This window comes from Mercenaria mercenaria, chromosome 1 (genome assembly GCF_021730395.1).
Source record: "Mercenaria mercenaria strain notata chromosome 1, MADL_Memer_1, whole genome shotgun sequence".
Lineage (NCBI taxonomy): Eukaryota > Metazoa > Mollusca > Bivalvia > Venerida > Veneridae > Mercenaria > Mercenaria mercenaria.
Window position 1 is genome coordinate 34,374,503 of NC_069361.1, and position 24,156 is coordinate 34,398,658.

Consider the following 24,156-nt stretch of genomic DNA (forward strand, 5'->3'; position numbering starts at 1 on the left):
AGTGGTCAGATTATTAAGTTATACACTGATTTGTTTGCAAAATTAGAATGGTTGGGGTAAAGCTGTGTACATTCATTTTAATAAATGTGTAATTATCTGACTTTTGGAAATAATGGAAAAGTAAAATTTAACAATTACTGTTGCTTCTACTCAGACATTTCAAAGGTTTCGCAGTCCTTAGAAACATTTTTGTACTTAATGATTATTCTTTAAAATCATTGATAATTTAAAAATGTTTATATAAAAGTTACACTTCTACAACTTAGGATTTTTAGCAAGTCATCTGTAGAAGACGAATTAATTGTGTATATCGTAAGAAGCTAAACAAAAAAAAAGACAAATGTAGAATGTAGAAAACTTGAAATAAATATTACGATAAAACGTAGGTGTGGAGTCTATTAATTTATATTGGTGGATTCTAAAAATAAGTTTGTTTGATAAAACGTAGGTCATAAATCTGTTAATCTGGATTGGTGGATTGTAGAAGAAATAAGTTTGTATGAAAAAAGGAAGGTTTTAATCAGTTAGTCTGGATCTGCGGATTCTATGAGAAATAAATTTATATGATACAACGCAGGTCATGAATCTACTAATCTGGACTGGCAGATTCTGGAAGAAAGAAGTTTGTATGACAAAACGTACGTCATTAATGTATTATTCTGGAATGACAGATTCTGGAAGTGATAAAACGTGTGTCATAAATGTATTTAACTGGACTGGTAGACTCTGAAAGAAAGAAGTGTGTATGATAAGACGTACGTCATTAACTGGTAGATTCCAGAAGAAACAAATTTGTATGATAAAACGTATGTTATCAATGTATTTATCTGGAATGACAGATTCTAGAAGTGATAAATTAAAAGGTATGTCATCAATGTATTAATCTGGACTGGCGGATTCTGGAAGAAAGGAGTTTGTATGATAGAACGTATGCCAATAATGTATAAATATGGACTGGCAGATTCTAAAAGAAGGAAGTTGTTAATCAGGTTAATCAGGACTGGCGTATTCTAGAAGAAAGAAGTTAGTATGATAAAACGTATATAATAAACGGCATTTATTTAAGAAATGAAATGATTTTTTTCGGTGTTGATGCGATTCATGGATTTGCCGATCCTATTCTATTCTGTCGTTCATGAACACCGGAAAAAAATAGTTTCATTTCTTATATTTACATTATATTTCCTTTCCATTTGTAAACAATATAATATTATAAATTGCACATAATTTGCGGCATTTAACATTAAGATCAGCTTCCCGGCCATTCTGTTCTCAAGACGGAACAACTGCGACGTCATCTAAGGAACGTTCTCCCTGACTATAAGCGGACGTCTTCAAAACAGCGGTCGGTTATCACTAAGCAGCGATGACGTAACTTTCGCGCTTTTCGTTTTGCTGTTCATACGAATATAAGGATCTTACATGCCTGCCTGTGTAAGACGGGGTTTTCCCTACCCGAGGGACAGTGTGGAATGGAAAACCGAGCGTTAGCGAGGTTTTTATTTCCACGCTGTCCCGAGGGTTGGGAAAACAGCTGTCTTACACAGGTAAAACATGTTAGATCATTTTTCTTGCCTATCACGTTCAAAATAGATCGTGGAGACAAACAGATTTGGGTATTTCCTGACATTATTTATAAGATTTATGACGTCACAATAGTGCCAGTACTATGTGACGTCACCTTAGTGCACGCTATTTTAGACAAGGTTTTTCCCTAGGGAAAGACAGGAATATCTATCCCCGGCGCGTGCTCGGACAAATGTATACTTTCCCTGCTAGGTAGGCAAGAAATGAACTTCTTGCCTACCTAGCAAGGAAAATATACATTTATCCGAGCACGCGCCGGGGATAGATATTCCTGTCTTTCCCTAGGGAAAAACCTTGTCTAAAATAGCGTGCACTAAGGTGACGTCACATAGTACTGGTACCATTGTGACGTCATAAACTTTATAAATAATGTCAGGAAATACCCAAACCTATTTGTCTCCACAATCTATTTTGAACATGATAGGCAAGAAAAATGATCTAGGCATGTAAGATCCTTATAGTCATAATTTTCAAAGGAAAAGAATAGGGCGAATGTAAATATATATTTCTTTGGATTCGCGGATTCTAGATATAAGAAGTTTGTATTATAAAACGTATGTCATTTATACATTTCTCTGGATTCGCGGATTCTAGATGTTAGAAGCTTGTATGATAATACATATGTCATTAATGCATTTTCATGGAGTGGCAGATTTTAGAAGAAATAGGTTTGTATGATTAAACGTAGGTCTACAGTCTATTAATCTGGACTGCCAGATTCTAGAAGAAAGATTTGTTTGCTTGTTTTGGGTTTTAACGCCGTTCAGTCATGTAACGGCAGGCAGTTAACCTAACTAGTGTTCCTTGATTCTATACCAGTACAAACCTGTGCTCCGCAAGTAACTGCCAACTTCCCCACATGAATCAGAGGTGGAGGACTAATGATTTCAGACACAATGTCGTTTATCAAATAGTCACGGAGAACATGCGCTCCGCCCGAGGATAGAACTCGCGACCCCGCGATCCGTAGACCAACGCTCTTACCTACTGAGCTAAGCGGGCGGACTCTAGAAGAAAGAAAATTTGTACGATAAAAAGTATTTCATTATTGTATTAATGTGGATTGGCAATATTCCAGAAGAACAAAAGAAGTTTATATGATAACGTATGTCTTTAATATATTAATCTGGACTGGCGGATTCTAGAAAAAAGGAAATTTGTATGATGTAACATTTGTCCGTAATTTATTAATCTGGACTATCAGATTCTAGAAGAAAGAAATTTGTATGATAAAACGTATGCCATTAATGTATCAATCTGGACTTCCAGATTCTAGAAGTGATAAAACGTATGTCGTTAATATATTGATCTGGAATGGCGCATTTTAGAAGAAAGAAATTTGTATGATAAAACGTAAGTCATTGATGTATTTATTTGAACCGGCAGATTCTAGAAGAAAGAAGTTTGTATGATACAACGTATGTCATTAATGTATTGCTCTGGAATGACAGATTCTAGAAGTGATATAACGTATGTCATTAATGTATAAATTTTAGAAGAAGGAAGTTTGTATGATAAAATGTAGGACATAAATGTATTAATCTGGACTAGCGAATTCTGGAAAGAAAGAAGTTTGTAGGATAAAATGTATGTTATTCACATATCAATCTGGATTCGCGGATTCTACAAGAAAAAAAAATTGTATGATAAAACATATGGCATTAATGTATTTATATGACTGGCAGATCCTAGAAGAAATAAGTTTGTATGATAAAATGTAGGTCTACACCCTTTTAATATGTAATAGCGGATTCTAGAAAATAGAGTGTTTGTATGATTTAACGTATGACATTAATTAATGTATTAATCTGGACTGGCAGTTTCTAGAAGAAGGATTTTTTATGATAAAAAATTAATATTTAACTAATTAATTAATCTGGACTGGCAGATTCTAGAATACAAAATAAGATTGTATAATAAGACGTATTAATGTGTGAATTTAGGTAAACTGATTCTAAAAGAAAGAAGTGTGTATGATGAAATGTATGTCATTAATGTATTAATCGTGATTGGCAGATCCTAGAAGAAAATAAATTTCAGCAAAAGAATGGAAAAAATGACTGCTTCTTTTGATTTATTTATTACACATGCTATTATGTATTCTTTTCTGCTTTGAAGATAAGTACAAAATTATATTTTAAAAAGGACTGGTTCATATGAATAGAAACACATCTTAGTATATTTAATACAAATTTGACCACCTTTTAGATGTTCGTTTCGTTTTTCTTTTGCTTGGTTTTCAAAAGTTTTAAGAATTTGATTTTTCTTTCCATATTTCATTTTATTTTTATTATAAATTATGTGCAACGGCAACAACATAAATACTGACTGACAAACACGGAGGTAAATCATGTTTTAGACTGAAGCAATATGCTCCTTGTTTATATAATATGTACAAACATTTCACAAAACAACATTCTGAACGGCGCAAATAGATGAATGAACGTTCTCATGTGACATTTTGGTGATTTTGTTGTTTCTCCATTCCGCGGCAGTTAATTAGAATAAAACCAGTAAATGTGTGAAAAGAAAAAAGAAAAGAAACATAATTTTCTAATGATTCGATTAACAAGTCTCCAAAGCGATTGCGTAATTTGGCGCATGTTGATTAAAGTCGGTTAAAAGCCAATAAAAATGTTATTGAATTTCCAGCCGATGGAACTACCAAGAAGGCACGGAACCAGTGTATATATATTGGAGGAATAGAAAACAATGGTACGTTTGTTTTTTGCTTGCTTCCTAATTTTATTTCAATATATTAGTTATTGTTAACTATTGTGTTAAAGAATTGGTGAACACATTTATTGTTAGGCGTACAAGTGTTTTGGTATTGCTGACCAGTATGTTTATAGTAAATGTTGTTAAATATTTGTCAAATTTAAGTTATACACAAAATATCTGCATTTTTTTTTCAAAAGTGTATCCTGTTATAATAATAATGTTTTTCTTCGTTGTGATGTGGATCCAAATTAGAATTCGTTGTTCTAATTTTTCTCTAAACTTACTAGTAACTAGATAAAAAACTCAGTTTTATTGTGATCAAGTTTTCATAACTTGTCAATACCTTTCGACGTTTGTCCCTACATTTTAGCCATTGTTTACTGCAGTTGAAAGTACCCGAATAACATATTGGAAGAAACGCTGATTTTTTCATACTCTTTGTGTTTGTTAAATATACACTACAATAATTTAGCAATAACTGACTAGATCGGACTGAATTTACGGATAAGTAACTGTAATTTACTTGTTAAGAAAGTTTGGTACACAAGAATGAGAGTCAATTGACATAATGTTTTCTTTGAAAGCGCATCATTGAAAGCAAATACGTCATCAGGACTGTTTCAAGCTAAAGAATCTTTCTTGAACTTTAATGATGCCATACATCGTAAGCCATCTATACCACTATAAGCCACTAAGCTATCCAGTAGGACAAAAATGTATGAAATTGCAAATTTGAAAATAACCACAGTTTTTAGGTCAACCAGTCTAGGTATCAGTTAGTTTTATTTCTTAATAAGAAGTGTGAAGTGAAACAAACTCCTCTCGCATTTGGTTTTTCAAGTCAGGGAAATTGTACACATAGGCAGTGATATAAATATATCCGGGGCGCTGGGTGGCGGTTTCTGGTCACCCGGATATAGAAAACTGTCACTGATTTGTAGTCAGGTTTGCTTTTCTGGTATTTTAATAATAAATACCCTTTATTCAATTCAATATAATATGAGCCGTGCCATGGGAAAACCAACATAGTGGGTGTGCGACCAGCATGGATCCAGACCAGACTGCGCGGATGATCCATGCTGTTCGCTTTTAAAGCCTATTGGAATTGGAGAAACTGTTAGCGAACAGCATGGATCCTGACCAGACTGCGCGGATGCGCAGGCTGGTCTGGATCCATGCTGGTCGCACACCCACTATGTTGGTTTTCCCATGGCACGGCTCATATTTTGTTGAGTTTTCTATACAGTGTGATACTTCAGTAACCTTTGGGGAAACAATAGGACATAAAAAGGTGATATTATTACGCACTGCTACCAACCGTATATACCATAACATAATTTATTGGCATTAAACAGCGTTTGCATATTTACAGCCATATCAAATCAAAGTATTTGTGGGAAGGTAGATGTGATACTACACTATATACGTCCTAAACTGGTACGAAGCAATATTTTAATATTCACATAATACAAGCAACAACACGTTTGTTCAAGTCACAAGTGTGTTGATTTCTTGACACATTTTATTTTACATAGGAATTCACAATGAAGTTGTTCAATATCCCTCGAATCGTTATTTCCCCACATCTCGGCGCTATAATTTAATAAAGAGCCTACCAGACTATCAAAAAGTTTACATTTTTCAGACGTGGTCGTGTTAATTTGATTGAAGACAATAAATAGATTGTGAAGTGCAAATGAAACATGTTGTGCTAATCTTTTATATATCGTTTATTCAGAACTATATTCATTATATTCATTTCCGTTACAATATAGTTTGATTACTTATAATATGAATATAGTCCTTATGCTTTCGTTTTTATTAAAATGGATTGAGACGTATACACATCTACAAAGCGACACTAACCTTTGTCCAGTTTGGACAAAGGGTCAGCTTCCTTAGTTCTAAGCACGGTCAGACATATGATTGAACTTCACAAAAATGAACATAAAGAAAATAATCAGAGGGTTACTATCATTCTAATCATAAAACAATCATGCAATCTATTTTTGAAGACAAATGTATATTTTGTGGGTTGATATGCCCCTCCTTACCCCCCGCACCAAACCGAAATGAATATATTTATAGGTAGAAAACGGAAAACATTTTGTTTAATCAATTGAATTTGTTTCAAGGTGAAACTTTCTTGTCATTTTAGTTTCCATTTAAAACCTGTATCATCCTACTAAACATTTTCTTTTTGGGAAAATCCTCTATTTTCTCAGCCACTTTTAGGTGTCTGCTCAAGCGGCAAATCTCTAATATATAAAGAGTATGCTGATGCACATAAATATCAAATAAATGCTTTCTCTGTTAATCATACAAAGAAAAGTCAATGTCGAAATTGACAAGTCATAATTCATTAAATGACAAACAAAAGAAGAGGCTGGTCGTAAAACTCAAATGTGTGAAGATAGCTATATATATCTTTTGACTGAAAAGTACGAGTATCCCGTTCTGCAATGAGTTTTATGTGTTGTAACACAATCTATATTATGTGTTATAACACAATCTATATGCTGTCATATTTCCCATTGATAATTCATGTCAACAAAAATAAACACTTTTGACGGATGTATGAAGTACTACGTTTGCAAAAACACTTGTAAAAGGCCTATATGAAGAAGTTTGATATTCTACTGAACGTAAATGAGGCTAAACATAATGTGACGTGAGTACAGGATGTGTACGTGTACATGTATGTTTAGAAAACCCCTAAGCGTATTTTAAAATAAGAGTCTTGTAAAAATAACGAAAACGTTTTTCGCTACGCGTTTATGTTTACTAGTACATTTTCAAAATTATGAGCCTGCGTAGCTAATTTATATCAGAATTACGACGTTCTGTGTTGTCACACCTAAGACACTTAATAAAGAGTTAATATCTGAACGAGCAAGTATGAAATTTCAGTCTCTACTTAAAAACTTCACTGTTCAGATTCTATCATAGATTCATTGCAAGAGCATATATTTTATGAAGTTTACTGCAGAGTGTTTTGACGTATGCCACCATTAGGCGTCAATCTCTCGTGTTGATGTGATATTGAGCAAGAGTTATTGCCAACTTTCACACTCTCAAAAGAATGAAACAATCAAATATATATCAAAACTTCAGACGAAAAATGCATTTGTTTTTTACAAAGGTGTTTCTCATACAGATAATTAAGAAATATGCAATAATAATTCAATCACATTTTCAGTTTCTATTTTATGTGAAACATATCTTATAAATAAAAAAATCTTTGTACAGTTTCCCCTTTAAACTTCCCAAAGGCCTTTCAGTGCAATCACCTTAGACATGAGTATTGACTTCAGATGAAAAATCATAACTCGTCTGGTTTAGGAAGCTACGAGTATATTCTCATCTTAAACATCAAAACGTTATCAATGATATATGCGCCAATGCGGTATTCCTCAGTATGGCCAGAGCAGAACAGCGTGCTTTTAGTATTATAAAGAAACGTATAATAATTCTGCCCGACCATGAGGCGAACATCATTAGTTTAGATGCTATATGTCTCCTTTCACATAATATATATTTATGTGGTCTAAACTATGAATGATGCAAACTATTTGCAGTTTCAAGACAAAGGATACTTAAACTATATACTTAAATGTACCCTAATCTTACTAATACATTGAACATGATCTCGCTGTATTATTTACAGTAGATAGAACATGACCTTATTGTATTATATCCATATCACTGAATAAGGTCTAGTTCTATTATTTCAACATCATTGATCATGTTCTCGTTCTGTTGTAGTCTTTATAACATTGAACATGGTAATGTATAATTGAATATAATAATCTGTCATTGGTTGTAGATGCAGATTTATTGTTTCGGCGGTACCGAGTCTCCGCAGAGTTATCGTCAAAGCCAGATATTCCCATCTACATCTCCAGTGGTGGATATTTTTCTTGTATACTGTATAAAACATATTATAGAAAAAAAATAAAACAGAGCGAAATAATGTCTTTGTATCACGCTTAATAGTGTATTTCAACCAAGGCATGAAACTAAAGTGACGCACGCTATTACGTTTCAAAGAAGCACATCGACATAGTTCATGTATAGTACTAACATTTGCAGCTTAAACAGTATAATTTTCTTCGTAAAATAACTCTTTTGAATCGAGAAATATACTAAAAGGAATAAAGAGAAACAATAAAGACTCTATATTTTTTTTAATCGAATATTACAAAAATAGAAAAGTCATGTATAATGACTGCACGAAACAGATGTTGTCATTAACAGAACGAGAGCCATCTGGCATGAGGGTACGACATGGGTTCTGCCGCCACGGGTAAAACTACCAGAAACGTATGTCCGGTGTGCAAGAACATGGTCTTGTTCTATTATTTCCTTAGTATTGTACATAGTCGTGTTCTTTTAGGCTGAATACTACCAGTTCAAATGTAAACTTGTGTAAAATTAGCCCAAATTCCGTATTTTGTTTTTATTCTACTGCGTTTCGCTATGCTACTGTCGCATGCTAAATAAAAATAGCGAAGTTAAAATTTTGTCTCGAAAAGAGACATAATAATAAAAATTGACAAAAGCGAAAAGGAGTTAATTCAGAGGGTTGTATTTAATGACATGAAACTTTCTTATTTGAAAGTTAATACACCTTGTTCTTGTTTTTTTTTCTATGAAGTAGAGATATAGTTCTTTTATTTTAGTACTTGAACATCTGATATTCAAGAAAATGCGTAAATAACATTTTACAGTATGTGGGTTACATACGAAAAACTAACAGCCGGATTTAGTAGTGTTCAACCTGTTATACTGCAACATGACTGAACATGGGCTCGCTCTATTATTTTCGGATCTTTGGCGTTCAGTTGCTGCTATATCATTGAATATATATTCCCGTTCTGATCAACATCATTGACCATTTAACATTGTATTGTTCTATTATTTCCAGGCGGACACAAAATCTGATGCTATGACTGTGGAACAGTTACAAGGTACGATTACAGCTGTAGTTTTGTATATTATTATTAACGGTTAGTTTATATATGAGCCGTGCCATGGGAAAACCAACATAGTGGGTATGCGACCAGCATGGATCCAGACCAGCCTGCGCATCCGCGCAGTCTGGTCAGGCTCCATGCTGTTCGCTTTTAAAGCCTATTGGAATTGGAGAAACTATTAGCGAACAGCATGGATCCTGACCAGACTGCGCGGATGCGCAGGCTGGTCTGGATCCATGCTGGTCGCATACCCACTATGTTGGTTTTCTCATGGCACGGCTCATATTTCTTTTTCATAAAATAGATAATCCATTCTAGCCTGTGCCTTCTTTGATTTTTCGACCTAATTAAGGGGTTACCGAGCAAACTTGCTGATATCCTGACAGTAGAGGTTGTTCCAATCACTGTTGATATAGCCCTACGCGCCATAATGCATTTTATAGTATTATAAACGGTAAATCCAATACATAGTTCCTACCGAGATGGAGAAAGTTTTCCCGGTTCGACAAGCCTCATTGGATAAACTTTCTCCATCTCAGCTTGAACCATGTATTCTTTGTGTCTATTTATTACATTTCACTAAGTATAAGGGCGGTCATTAACATTTACGCCACATTCCTGTATGTATTATTACATTTTAAAGATTTTTTTAATGAATCCCCCTTATATATGAGTATATAAAAAGTAGACTATTTCTTTTTATTTGAGTATAATTTCCAGTTATACATTTCCATTTGACAGATTTTTTGATATTACAACACTCTGAACCAAACGACAACTTTTAAAACAGGTGAAGCTTCTAACTTCAATTATTTCTAAACTGGCTTGGTTTGCACAAGCAAGACTATTTGCAAGGAAGGTAATACTAACTTTAAAAACTTGCATTTCTATTTGCTTTTGGCTAAATATGCAACTTCCAATGCAAATGCTAAGCAATTCTAATGTATTATTTCTTATATTCACATCATTCCTTAGGCAATGTATGCTTGCTGAATTTATACTCATGCTAAAATAACTCGCTCGGCAAACAAGAAAGGAAATTTTTTTTAAAGATATTTCCAGTGAAAATATGATACGTATAATATTAAACACTCACTGAACACAAATAAATGTAAATGATCATTTGTTAATCTTCAAACAAATCAGTAAATTGACATTTTTTAAAGGCAGGTGAAAGGTGTTTGTCGAATAACATTTTTTCTAAGAATTGTTTTTATTGTCCACTATTTGCATTTCCGCATAGCAAAGATTTTTTACAAGTAATATTTAGAAATGAAAAGATCGATATGCTACAATTATTAAAGATATTGACCTTTTTTACACATCAGTATTATAAACAATTACTAGGTTACAGTGCTACATTTACCAGGAGTTTTTGCATTTATTAACTTCCAATTTATAATGTGCAAGTTAAACCAGACTTGACAGACACTTGGAGTAAGAACCCCTTTCCCGTCAACCGCCCCTGAGAACTGTCAGCCAATATCGTTTAGCATTAAAGAGTTGAGCATAGGGTGTGATCTTACAGCGCGTTTTGCTAAAATTTCAGCATATTTAAAAACAACAACAACAAACCAATAGCAGCAACAACAACAGTTTTCATTATCAATGCTCTAATTTGATATAATACATTTAAAAATAATATGAAACAAGGCACTGCCTCAATCGGGAATCGATCCGACTTCAAATCATCCCATAACATTTGAAAAGAACTGTCCAATGACAGCACGGAAGGACTCATTTTCAATTCGATAGTAAATATCTCTTTCGGTATATCGCATGTTACCGTATAGGGATCGATCTTAACTTTCGTCGCTACGCGTAGGATCGATTCCCTATCTGTTTAAAGGTAGATTTTGGAATAAAAACAACACTGCCCATATTGTATTGTACTACAGGTAATTTCCGCCTCTTGGATAGGCGCCCACCAGAGAGGCATATTTATTTATGAACTGTACTCACTAGATGCTTTTATTTACAAGTGCACAATACGTGTATATATACCATTTATCCATATTTGTACTGATGTGCAAGACGTTGCGGTTCGGACAAATTATGTCGACGCTTATTAGGCACAAGGAGAAAGCGTATTCTTCCAAACAATTCTGAAGTCAACGCTATGTGCACGTACTGGAAGTACACAGCTTTTAATCTCATTTGGTATATCGCATGTTATCGTAGAGGGATCGATCCCGATTTTCGTCGCTCTGCGACGAAAGTCGGTAGAATCGATTCCTTAATATATTTCAGAAAACATGCATAGGTTAGTCGTATAAGACTTTATATCTTACCTAATACTATGTTTAATATTTACAACAAAATACATTAAAAAATTATTTTAACATTTTTCATAGAAAACCTTGGTCGACAAAGGCAGTTTATTCAGCCGTTGAATACGCAGCTTAAAGTACAAACCAAGATTATAGTATGGCATCATCTGTTGACTTTTAATTCCATGTGGAATGACAATATCATTCCCGTATGGAATCCGAGCCAGAATCTGTTATGTTCTAGATTAGTTTTACACTAAGGGAGAATGTCAAGTGTACAAGGGAAGAAAACTTATGTTTTTAATTATTTCACTCACTGTTAGCGTTGCATGTTTGTTTCATTTAAAAGTAATCAGTATTATGGTCATGAATTGAAAACTAAAACAAACAAACAGACACTATGTCGTCAACGTACATGCTGTTCCAGTGACTTTCATTTCCAGTCGAGCCGCCTTTGCTTGACATATACAGATGTGACGTTCGTTCGTTAAGAATACGTTATTTAGCGTAAAATACTGCACAATTTAGGTTATATTTGATGACTTTCTTCACGAATAACCAACTACAAAATAAATTGTAAAATTTTAAGTCAATTTCGGATTTACCTAAATATCATTTCTAACTGTAAAAGTGTGTTCACCGTTTGTAAGATAACAATTCACTTTTTAAATATATCTTTTTAACATTCAAGCAAAATGTATTCTATATGTTTATAAATTAAATACTATTATGTGCAAACTTATAACTGACGATCAAATTACAACAACCAATACAAACTTGAAATATGTACACTAAATTTTGTAAAATATTTAGGCTGGCAGTAATAAAGAAAGCATAGAACTGAAAAACAGTTAGTTTGTTGAATTAAAATTGCTTAAGATTTTTTACGATTGATCGGTGAATCTGCATTATCTATAGTGTACATAACAGAGCTGGCAGGTACGGGAGTTTGATGTTTTGCCGTCAACAATTTGAATGCGAAGACAGACTGGCCGACCCGATCACAAAATTGTCCGTCCAGCGTAATACCATGTCTGGCACTCATCAGTGTCCATTTGGTTTAAAACCTATACAGGCAAAGTCACATTCAACAAGTAATACGAGATAATTTCAATAGTCGATATAGCAGAGACATGACCTTTTTATAAATTCATTGATTACCCGGTTCTCTTCCACACTAGCTTCATCTTCGTCATACACGCATGTTGTTCCCGTTCCGTTCCTTCTTTAATGTTGACAATTTGATCAACACCAATGTGTTTTATTCAGTTTACGCTGGATAATAACATGGCAAATGGCATGTAAGCATCGTACTGTTATCTGTCAGCACTACTTGATCAGATAGAGGGTACTGGACAAAAGCATTTTACCGTGGATCCAGAAATTTTCCCGACAAAGCAAAATTCACTGAATTTGTTTGTCATCTTGTATTGTAACAGTATAATTATACCTTCTAGAAGCAAGGTTAAGTTGTATAAGATATCACTAGAACAACGTATCAGTTTATCGTTTTGCTGTATCGGTTTCACGAAAACTGGTGTCAGTTTTTCAGATGTGCACTGACTAACGCTCTTATATTTTGAGTGTTGTTTCTTTAACTCCTCGTTAACATCCATCATATGAGCCGTGCCATGAGAAAACCAACATAGTGGCTTTGCGACCAGCATGGATCCAGACCAGCCTGCGCATCCGCGCAGTCTGGTCAGGATCCGTGCTGTTCGCTAACAGTTTCTCTAATTGCAATAGACTTTGAAAGCGAACAGCATGGATCCTGACCAGACTGCGCGAATGCGCAGGCTGGTCTGGATCCATGCTGGTCGCAAACCCACTATGTTGGTTTTCTCATGGCGCGGCTCATATGTAAAACGGGTGTCTTATATAAATTTCCAGTCCGATTCTATGCTTCTTTACACTGAGTGGTTGCCAATAAACATTAAAACTCTACTCATAAATACCTTGGCTTTCTTTCATCACTAAATATATCAGAATGTGCTCCTTCAAGGTTTATTTAATTCTCTGTGGAACCCGCACGCTTAGTTCAGTAAGGAGAGCGCAGATCTACGAATCGCGGGATCGTGAGTTCAATCCCTGGACGGGTCCTATGTCCTCGTGACGATTTGATAAAATATGTTGTGTCTGAAATCTGGTACAGAATCCAGGAAGACTGCTTAGGTTAACTGCCCGCCCGTTACATAACTGAAATACTGTTGAAAAATGGAATTAAAAAAACAAACAAACAAACAAATTGACACTCTGTACTTTCGATATTCTTTTGACTGGCAACCCTTGCCGACATACAAGTTTCGTCGTTGTAATAGTTTTGATGTTTATAAGGGTTTATACAATTACTTATTCATTTTCCATTTATATTTGTATAATGTCTTATCCAAACTGTTTATAATTGCACGTTGATACTATTTACGAAATCTATGTGTAGTTTCACGGAGATATTATTTATGTAACTTATGTGTTATAGACAATGTACAATGTAGAAGTCTTCAATAAAATATCTGTCTGTCTGTCTGGATATGGATATCTGTAAATACGAATATTTTCTTCGAGACTTTAATTCGATATAGTGATATCATAAAATCACTTAAGGTTATCTAAAACATGTTTGATTTTATGATATTCTAAATTCAATTGATAAATATCAATAATTCATAGTTTAGTTTATTTGGTTATTAAAGTCACATCATTGTACAACATTGCATTACACATTTTATACACTTCCTACTATAAAAGTACAATGTCATTCAGTAATTTAATTATAAGCGACTGTTTACAGTGTAAAATATCAAGTCTTACTCCACATCTTGACAAAAATGTACAAAAGTAAAAGTTTAGGGACAATCATTATTCAGGAGTAATAAAAAGTGTAGTTATACCTAAAACTTCCCTTAATCTAAAACCTGTAAATGGTTATTTCTTTTTTTTAATATGCTCATAGTTAAGAAATGAATTCATATCCATTAAAAAAATAATATTTGTCTGTACTGAGATAGACTTAAAAATAACTGGATATATTTATAAACATGTTAAGCAGTATGTACATATTAAATCTAAACAGTTTATCTTTTTTTTATGGATTAAACGTCGCACCGACACATGATAGGTCATATGGCGACTTTCCAGCTTTAATGGTGGAGGAAGACCCCAGGTGCCCATCCGTGCATCATTTCATCACGAGCGGGCACCTGGGTAGAACCACCGACCTTCCGTAAGCCAGCTGGATGGCTTCCTCACATGAAGAATTCAACGCCCCGAGTGAGGCTCAAACCCACATCGATGAGGGGTAAACAGTTTATAACCAACCTATCTACTAAATATATAAATATTCATACCTTTGTCTTAAAATATTAAAGCAGGTTTTGGCTAATATACGAATGTGATTTTGACTTGAAAACAAGTACTTGCATTGGTCAGAATAAGACAACCTTGAAAAACTTTCATTTGATGAACATGTTGAACAATTCTCCTCTTAGGCGATCTTATCAGTACATCTACGGCACATAATCTGATAAGCCCTCAGACAGCGCAACTGATAAATCCTATTCCTATACTTACATTGATTTATATAGGAAAATGATACATTTACCATTAGATTTGCCAATCGATTAATCGGCATAATCGGACAACCCAACCGATTCGATTAATCGGATATAATCGGATAATCGGTTAATCTAGTCGCATATCTATAAGTTCACTAAATTCGGTAGGCAGACCTAACTTATGGGTGAATCAAAATAGCTCTTTAAATAAAAATACTCACTTACGTATTAAGATTAATTTAATTGATCAATATAAACAACAATGGCATGATCAATTGCAACTTTCGAATAAAGAACAAGTTTATAATAGTTTTAAAAAATCTCTTTGCTATGAAAAATATTTTAATATTCTACAACGAAACGACTATCTGACACTTTTTAAGTTTAGAACTTGTAATACACGAATTCCGTCAGAAACAGGTCGTTATGATGGCACCGCTTTTCTTGACAGAATCTGCCCACTTTGTCAAACGGACTCTCCCGGAACAGAGAGCCATTACATTTTCAAATGTAGTTACTTTGTTAACCAAAGGAATGAACTCCTTTATAATCATAACTTGACAATCGAAAACGATATTGCATTTGCAAAAGTTATGAACTCGATAAATGAGAGAGATCTAGTAAACTTATGCAAATTCATTCGTGCTGTTTTGGCAAAATTCTAGTGTATTTTAAAACAATTCAAATTATACATTAAATCTGCTATTGCACTTACCGAAACGGCACGTGTAATAATCCAATAAAAATATAAAATTAATCCACAAGACAATGATTCATCATGCGCGTCTTTTATATTATTATGGCATTTTATCAGAATCACATAATCAGTGAACATTCATCAATTATCGTCAATTCATTTTATGCAATGATAGCGTAACAACTCTTAATAACCTTATTGACATAGCACTACTTTATATTATGAGAAAAAATAGTCCTAAATGTAAACATACATATATATGTATATTTTTATTCAAGTCAACTCATGCATGTAATTTGATTATAATCATTTTGTTTGACAAATGACCATCTCAAACGTATTTTAGAATGTTGAAACTTCAATATGCTTGCTGCAATAAACACCAATCTTATTTTTTATTTCTTTATAATTGATTATGACGCCTTAATATGTAACTTTAATACATATGAATCCCCCCACCATCTGTATCAAATTTTTGATCATGTATGACATCATTAACACTTGAATTTGATATTGTTTAAACTTGTGCATCTATCTTTATGTTTACTGCTGGATATATACGTTATGAATAACTTTATTAGAAAATCCCCATATTGTATATGTAAATGTATACTTGGGTAGTAATAAAGAAATCTGTCTGTCTGTCTGTCTGACTTCACAGTGTATGTTTTATGTCATTACCTAAGAAATAAACCACACAGAGATTAAATATCCTATTTATATTGTGTCCCTTCATTAACGCGAGTAAATTAACAGCACAAAAGTAAAATATTTGTGAAAATAGTAAACTTCAAATCAGGTACTCGTCTTAATTTCACCAGGGACTTATTCAGTGATATTGTGCTATTAAATAAAAAATTATTTAGAGCAAAAAAAAGTAATAACGATTTATTAATTCTTAGTTAACGATCGACTGGAATGTTTTCAATCCTACAAAATTAAAACTTGAAAATACCTTTGCTTGCGTAAGTCTTACGGAATGCTATGCATAGTTCCATATTAATGTCCAGACATATGGATGATAGTTTTCCCGGCTTAATATTGTAAAAGCCATATATCTTCCAAATTCTGGGTTATCATAGATGTCCTCAATTTCTTTCGAGACTTTGGAGGAAGCCATATCTGCGTAGAGTAGTTTCCCTTGGCGTAACTGTTCCCAAGGAATCGTAAATACCAGAAAGAGAAAGGTCAGAAACAACTATATTATCCGTTCAGGGTGCCAAATAATTAATCGGTCAGGGAAAAGTGAAGTCTGCGATCGCGATCAGGAAAGCCACGCCGACGATTATCCGATTGTCGCCGATTGTCGGCCCATCACTATAAGTTACACATTTTTATTTATTCTATTATATCATCCCGGATATTTCTTTAAAAAACGATTCAATACCTTTACGATGGTATATTTTCCTTTAAAATAAGTCAATATTTGGTTGCTTCAAAATTCGTTTGAAAAACGTCACTCAAATTCAATATACTCTCTTTACATATTTGGCAGAATTACACGATAACCCTGTTTTACTAAGTATTTTCGAAGGAAAGGTTAAAGTTAAAATACTATCCCGGATATATTTGGAAAGTCCTCGTCGTGCACATTCTAGATATATATTTGTTTTATAAAATAATTTATTTATTTCTTGCTTCAAAATTCCTTTAAAAACAGAGTTTCAACACTTTCTGTATATTGACAAAAAACGTTTTACGATAAGGTAGAGCCGTAACGGAATAGAAATACATGTATAATTATATAACAAAGTTTAGCATGATTTTTGGGTGCGTCCCGTCAGACAAATGTTCTTTTTAACGTTTTTAATTTTTTTTTCATGGCATTTTCCTTTGAAAATACTGAGATATGTTTTAAAAATTCGAAAATAGAAGTGTAAGCAGTTCTGTTGTTGCATTGTAGTAATAACCAAAATAATAATACAAAATATTTATTATGACTTATTTTGACATAATGATTGGGTGTTTCAGTAAATAAGTTGAATCTGAATTAAAAAGTTTTAAAAGTGTCATTTTGATCAAGTAGCATCCTGTTTCTTGTATGCATGTATATCTTCGTGGTATGGGGCAGCGTATTGTATTGACAAGATATTAGCATTATAAATTTTATGGTCATGTGCCTTAAATCCGTGTACGCAGAATTTAAATTGTGTTAATTAAATTTTAAAGTGACACGTATGTTGCCATCCTAATCACGGCATGTATGAATGAAAGGTATAACATCGTAACACGTGCCGATGTTTTAATATAAGCTTTTGAATTTAAGCGCGTGGTTTACGTCAAAGTAGCGGATTGTATTGATCCTTCTAACATGGCTCGATTTGATTTCCAGTAAACAAAGAAGGATATCAAGCTCTGTATATTCTGCGATAAACAATGGTTGACGCGCGGACCGGTAAGAGAGCAGTATGACGTCAATTATGACGTCAAATTGCTGCATGACGTCCAATAATTATTCCACGGGTAAATGAAGTCCAGCATGATATTTATTAAAATATGTCAATGAGCATGTCAGAATGAAAACAATCAAGGACTTCTTGTGATTTATCGTCTAATTTACCACGGTTCATCGTTCAGCTGCTTCAGTATTTAACCACTCGAGCTTACGCCCTCGTGGTTCAATTCCTACGCATCTGAACACTGAACCGTGGTAAATCAGACGATAAACCACGCGAAGGCCTTGATTATTTGTTAAATGAATAAGAATTAAAATGACATTAAGAAAATTTACAAGATATTGGCTATGATTTTGATGCTCTGTGAAATCAGCAGCAAAATCATTATTTCGAAATTGCCTGAAGTGTTCTTACATTTTCCGAAATCTAAATGGCTTTGATTGTATTATTATGTAGTACTAAACTTAAATGCTGTTTAAAGAATTAATTTGATTGTTCTAGTGCGTGCCGTTTTACGCCAAAAAAGATGTTTATCTCTTAATTAGATTATTAATTAACAGTGAACAGATGCACATGTGTTTTCATAATTAAGGAGGAATCGACACCTAATAATTACCACCTGTGTTCATTTGGGCCAACATTTTAGGTTTTATTAGGTTACCTGGTCACGTGATTAGATAGTGAACGCACTTTGCGTTGCTCTGCAAAATATGGACAAAATATGTGTTTTAAAAGCATTTTTTTGAAAATTTTGGATGTAATAATGGATATTAATACACTATGAGTTCATCGGGCAAAAAGAAAAATAAAAAACGTAAAAAAGGAAGCAGTAGTGGAGATGAATTTGTAAATCTAAGTAAAGTGTATATCGTCGGAGGCCCGTCACAGGATTCAAAATCGAAAGATCAAAACAAATCTGTAAGTGAAATCTTGAACGAAACTAACAGTATATTATTCAATAGTTCAAATAACGTTTTTGAAGATATTAATTCGTCGGATTGTTCGTTGTCTAACCACAACATCACGCCTGAAGATAATATCAAGATGGCGTCTGCGCCCGGTTCATCAACTGCAACCTCGCCGGCGCATCACACTCCCTCGAACAGTGACATTATGAGCGTTCTTAAATGTCTGGAAGTAAAATTAGACAAGGTTGAATCTCGTCTACAAAAGCTTGATTTAGTAGAGAAGAAAGTTCTTTCTTTCGAAAAAGATCTTAAACTTTTGACTGTGCAAGTTCACGATAGCAACAAGGGATTTGACCAAAGAATGACTGATATTGACGAAAGAGTAAACAGGTTTGAGTTCATATCAGCTGAATACCAATCACGTATTGACGAGCTTGAAAGAGAAAATTTAAATTTGAAAGACAAAGTTACATACTTAGAGTCGCAAAGCATGCGAAACAATCTTGTATTTGGAGGTTTCCCTGAAGAATCTGGTGAAAATTTGGAAGATAAGTTTCGCAAGTTTTTAGTTAAAGATCTTAAACTAGCACAAAACATTGTAGACTCGATGAAGCTAGAGCGAATTCATCGGATGGGGGTTCCGAGTTCCGACGGATCCCAGCGGAAACGTAACTTCGTTGTGAAATTTACATTTTCTCAGACAGAGAGCTTGTTCGCCGGCAAAAACATCTCTTAAAAGAAACGGGGTTTTTCCTTCATGAGCAATTCCCGCCGGAAATTGCTGCTCGACGCCGGAAATTGATGCCACAGCTAAAGGAAGCTATCAAGGACAACAAGAGAGCCTGGCTGGTATATGACACCCTGTACATCGAAGGTAAACCGGTAAAGTGTAACTAGGACCGGTCGGAGAATGGACCAAAAATCTTAGTTTGGAATTGTAACGGTTTAACTGACAGCAAATTATCTGACCAAGAATTTGTTTCTTTCATAACAAGCAATGACATTATTATTCTGGGTGAGTCATGGACAGATAAAACTCTTCTATTGATATTGATGGATTTACTACTTTAATTTTTACAGGAAATTTAGGCATAGAAAGCTAGGAGAAATAGCGGAGGAATTACAATATTTTTGAGAAATTCGCTAAAAAATGGTGTATCTGTTGTTAAAAATCACTTTGACACGATAATTTGGCTCAAGTTAAATGCTCAATTTTTTAACTTTGATAAAGATGTATACCTGTGTGGGTTGTACCTATGGTCGGACGAATCACCGGCTTCACATATTGTTGATGCAAATTTGTTCGATTTACTCATGCAAGATATTAACTATTTTGATAAAATTGGTTGTACTATGATAGCAGGTGACTGGAACTGTCGAGTGGGAATTAGGCCTGATTACATTCTTTGTGACTCAGTGATAAATTTTTACTGATGATTTAAATTATACACCTGACCAGAACCTCCCCAGAACCTCACTCGACAGTACGTGCAATAACCGTGGAGTTAAATTATTAGAACTCTGTAAAGCCACGGGATTACGAATCGCCAACGGCCGTTTAGGCCATGATTATAATATTGGTGCATATACATTTTTTAACCGTAATTCAAGTAGCGTGATTGATTACCTTTTGTTGAAAGAGACAGATTTTTATGCTATAAATTCTTTTCAGGTATTACCATTTAATATGTTTAGCGACCATGCCGCCTTATCGTTTTGTATCGATGGATTTGAGCCGTGGCGCGAAAATGAAGGGTTACAGTTTTCAGACACGCATAGTTATTATAAGTGGAATGCCGACAATAAAGAAAAATTTAGAAGTAATATTATCGGTAGACTACAGGAATTTAATAATATAATTTTAAATGAAACCTTAGAAATTGATTCTATGGTTAATGCATTTTCTCGTGTAATACTTCAAACGGCAGAACCGTTATTTAAGAATGAGTTCAAACAAAACGGCTCCAAATCGAGGCGTACTTTTTACGACAACGACGGTTGGTTCGATGCGGAATGCGTTACGGTAAAGTCTGAATATAAGAATGCGTTTAAGGGTTTTCAATAGTAGCAAGTCTGAGTATAACAGGGTACAGTTGTGTAACTTAAGAAAGCGCTTTAAATTTACTGTTCGCAAAAAGAAGCGGGCATATAAAATTAAGCAATCACTTGAACTAGCAAAATTGAAGAATAAAAAGCCTCGAGATTTTTGGAAGCATTTTAAATCAAAAACTAATAAATCCGATCACAATATCCCAGTAGAGGAGTTCAAATCTTATTTCTCAGAACTATTTAGCGAAATTAGGACAACGGTAGTTGATGATGCCGAGTATTTTAATGAGAACAGCGATTTTAATGTGAATAATCCTACATTTGATGAACTAAATGCGCCTATTAATCTACAAGAAGTTACCTCGGCAGTTAAAAAACTGAAACGAAACAAATCTTCGTGCCCAAGTGATAATTTACTTAACGAGTTTTTTATTGAAACTATCGATATTCTTGGAAGTCATATTACTGACTTATTTAACAAAGTTTTTAATTCTGGTTATTTCCCGGAAATCTGGACACAAGGTTTTATAGTGCCTATCCATAAGAAAGGGATAAAAATATACCAAATAATTATCGTGGAATCACTTTACTCAGCAATCTTGGTAAACTTTTTACCAGCATACTTACATTGCGAGTAGAAAAATGGTTCGAGGAAAACAATGTTATTTCGGACTCCCAGTTCGGTTTCCGAAAGGGTCGTAGTACAGTCGATGCAATATTTGTATTACAAAGTTTAATTGAACATGCTTTAACACAGAATTTAAGATTGCCTTGCGCCTTTATCGATCTGCAAAAGGCATTCGACTCGGTCTACCGTAATGCCCTGTGGTTCAAACTTTATGGTATGGGTTTCGATGGTAAAATACTAAAAATGTTTAAGGCTATGTACGCAGTGGTAAAATCTTGTGTTAAAAGTTGTAACCAGTGCTCAGATTTCTTCGAAATATCCATTGGCTTAAGACAAGGTCTTAATAATTCACCAGCATTATTCGCCCTTTTCTTAGAAGACTTAGAACTATTTTTACAAGATACAAATACATCAGGACTGACTTTATATGATATATGTGTGATCATCTTACTGTTTGCTGACGATATGGTTATTGTTGGAAATTCTGTGCAGGATTTACAAAATAGCTTAAATAGGTTATGCGAATATTGTGAATACTGGAGTTTACAGGTCAATATAGAAAAAACGAAAGTGGTAGTGTTTCGAAAAAGGGGTCCAGTTAAACGCAATGAATGTTGGTATTTTAATGGTCATCTTTTGGAAGTAGTAAATGACTTTAATTATTTGGGCGTGGTATTCAATTACACTGGTTCATTTGTATTACATAACCAGTATGTAGTAGGAAAGGCACTAAAAGCAACAAATACATTATTGTGCAATTTAAGTAAGTTTGAATTAAGCCCACCTATATCTCTACAACTATTTGATTCGTTCGTTGGTTCAATTCTTCAATACGCCTGTCCAATTTGGGGATTCTCTAAGTCCAAAGAAATAGAACGCGTGCACTTAAAATATTGTAAGGCAATTTTGGGAGTCAGACAAAGCACAAGTAATGCGGCCGTATACGGCGAATTGGCACGGTATCCGTTATTTATCTCGAGACATTTTCAAATTATCAAATACTGGTTACAACTTCTATCGTCCAATAACATACTACTAAAATACATTTATAATGATTCGTTTAACAAATGCTTAAATGGTAAAGCTAACTGGGCCAGTAAAGTTAAGCACTTGCTATGCCAGTATGGCTTTCTTGACGTCTGGAATTATCAGGACAGTGTCGATTCCAAGACATTCTTGCCCATTTTTAAACAAAGGCTTATAGACTGTTACGTCCAACAATGGCGGGCAGATTTACAAAGTAACAATGTTCTTAACAACTTATATTTTTATGTAAAAGACGACTTTGTCCCAAGTGACTATCTTCACGTTCTTAATACAAAAACCTTACGTCAGGCACTAGCTAAATTGCGTGTTTCAGCCCATAACTTGCGAATTGAAACAGGTAGGCACGGTAGAATCGTATCGAAAGGGTCGAACGAATCTGTCAGCTATGTGAGTCGCGTGACATAGAAGACGAGTATCACTTTGTCATTAAATGTAAAGTATATGAGCAGTTACGACACCAATTCATAAAATCGTATTTTTATAGACGTCCCAGTATGCACAAATTCATTCAGTTACTCAAGTCAGAAAATAAAGTTGTTATTAGAAATCTCGCTAAATACATTCTTCAAGCTAATAAGAAAAGAAATGAATTATTGAATCCTGAAGCTTATTATATATAGTATGTTTGCGTGTGTATGTGTTTTATAATTACATGAGTCAGTAAAATAGCTCTTAAAACGAGAAAATACGCTCTATTAAATTTTTGACCTTAAAGTTCATTCTCCAAATCCTAACTATTTTATTTTTAGTTTGCAAATTGATTATTTTTCTTTCCACTGTGCCTGTGACAACAAGAGACATTAACTATTTAAACAAGTACTGATATAATGTAAGATCGTATGTGTAATAGAAAAAATATTGTTTGTAAAGACTTATCGATATAACATATATTTTGAAATGACCATGTACGTTATGAATATTGTATGAATGTTTTGTACAACGAGGTACCTGTATATGTGTACAAGTTGAATAAACTATGTTCTGTTCTGTTCTGTTTATTATTATCATTATTTTCTATGGTGGCATAAAACTGTCACCACTTAATTATCAGGTTTCATGTAGAGGGTCAATGTACCATATTTAATATTATCGAGTTTCATAAGAACTCTATAACAAAGTTTTATCATAGCTGCATACATTTACAGCAGAGTATAGCCATTCATCCATACAACATATACATGTATGCTTTGATTTGTTTGAATAGCAATACTTGATATTATTAAATAATGTGCAATGAAATTATTGAAAAAATTTGGTAAACTTGATAGATCTTTCCTTGTTATTCAGTCACCAATTATTCAAGTTAATCTGATTTCTGATAATAAA

At 33.9% G+C, this 24,156-nt stretch overlaps 1 protein-coding gene across 1 annotated transcript in view; it reads left to right on the forward strand.

The window, feature by feature from the left end:
• LOC123542215 (uncharacterized) overlaps positions 1–24,156 on the forward strand; it is a 71,953-nt gene that overhangs the window by 36,068 nt on the left and 11,729 nt on the right. The window contains exons 9-10 of the mRNA XM_045327930.2: positions 8,566–8,614; positions 9,236–9,278. Of these exons, the coding sequence (XP_045183865.2) occupies positions 8,566–8,614; positions 9,236–9,278 (92 nt within the window). The remainder of the gene's footprint in view (positions 1–8,565; positions 8,615–9,235; positions 9,279–24,156) is intronic.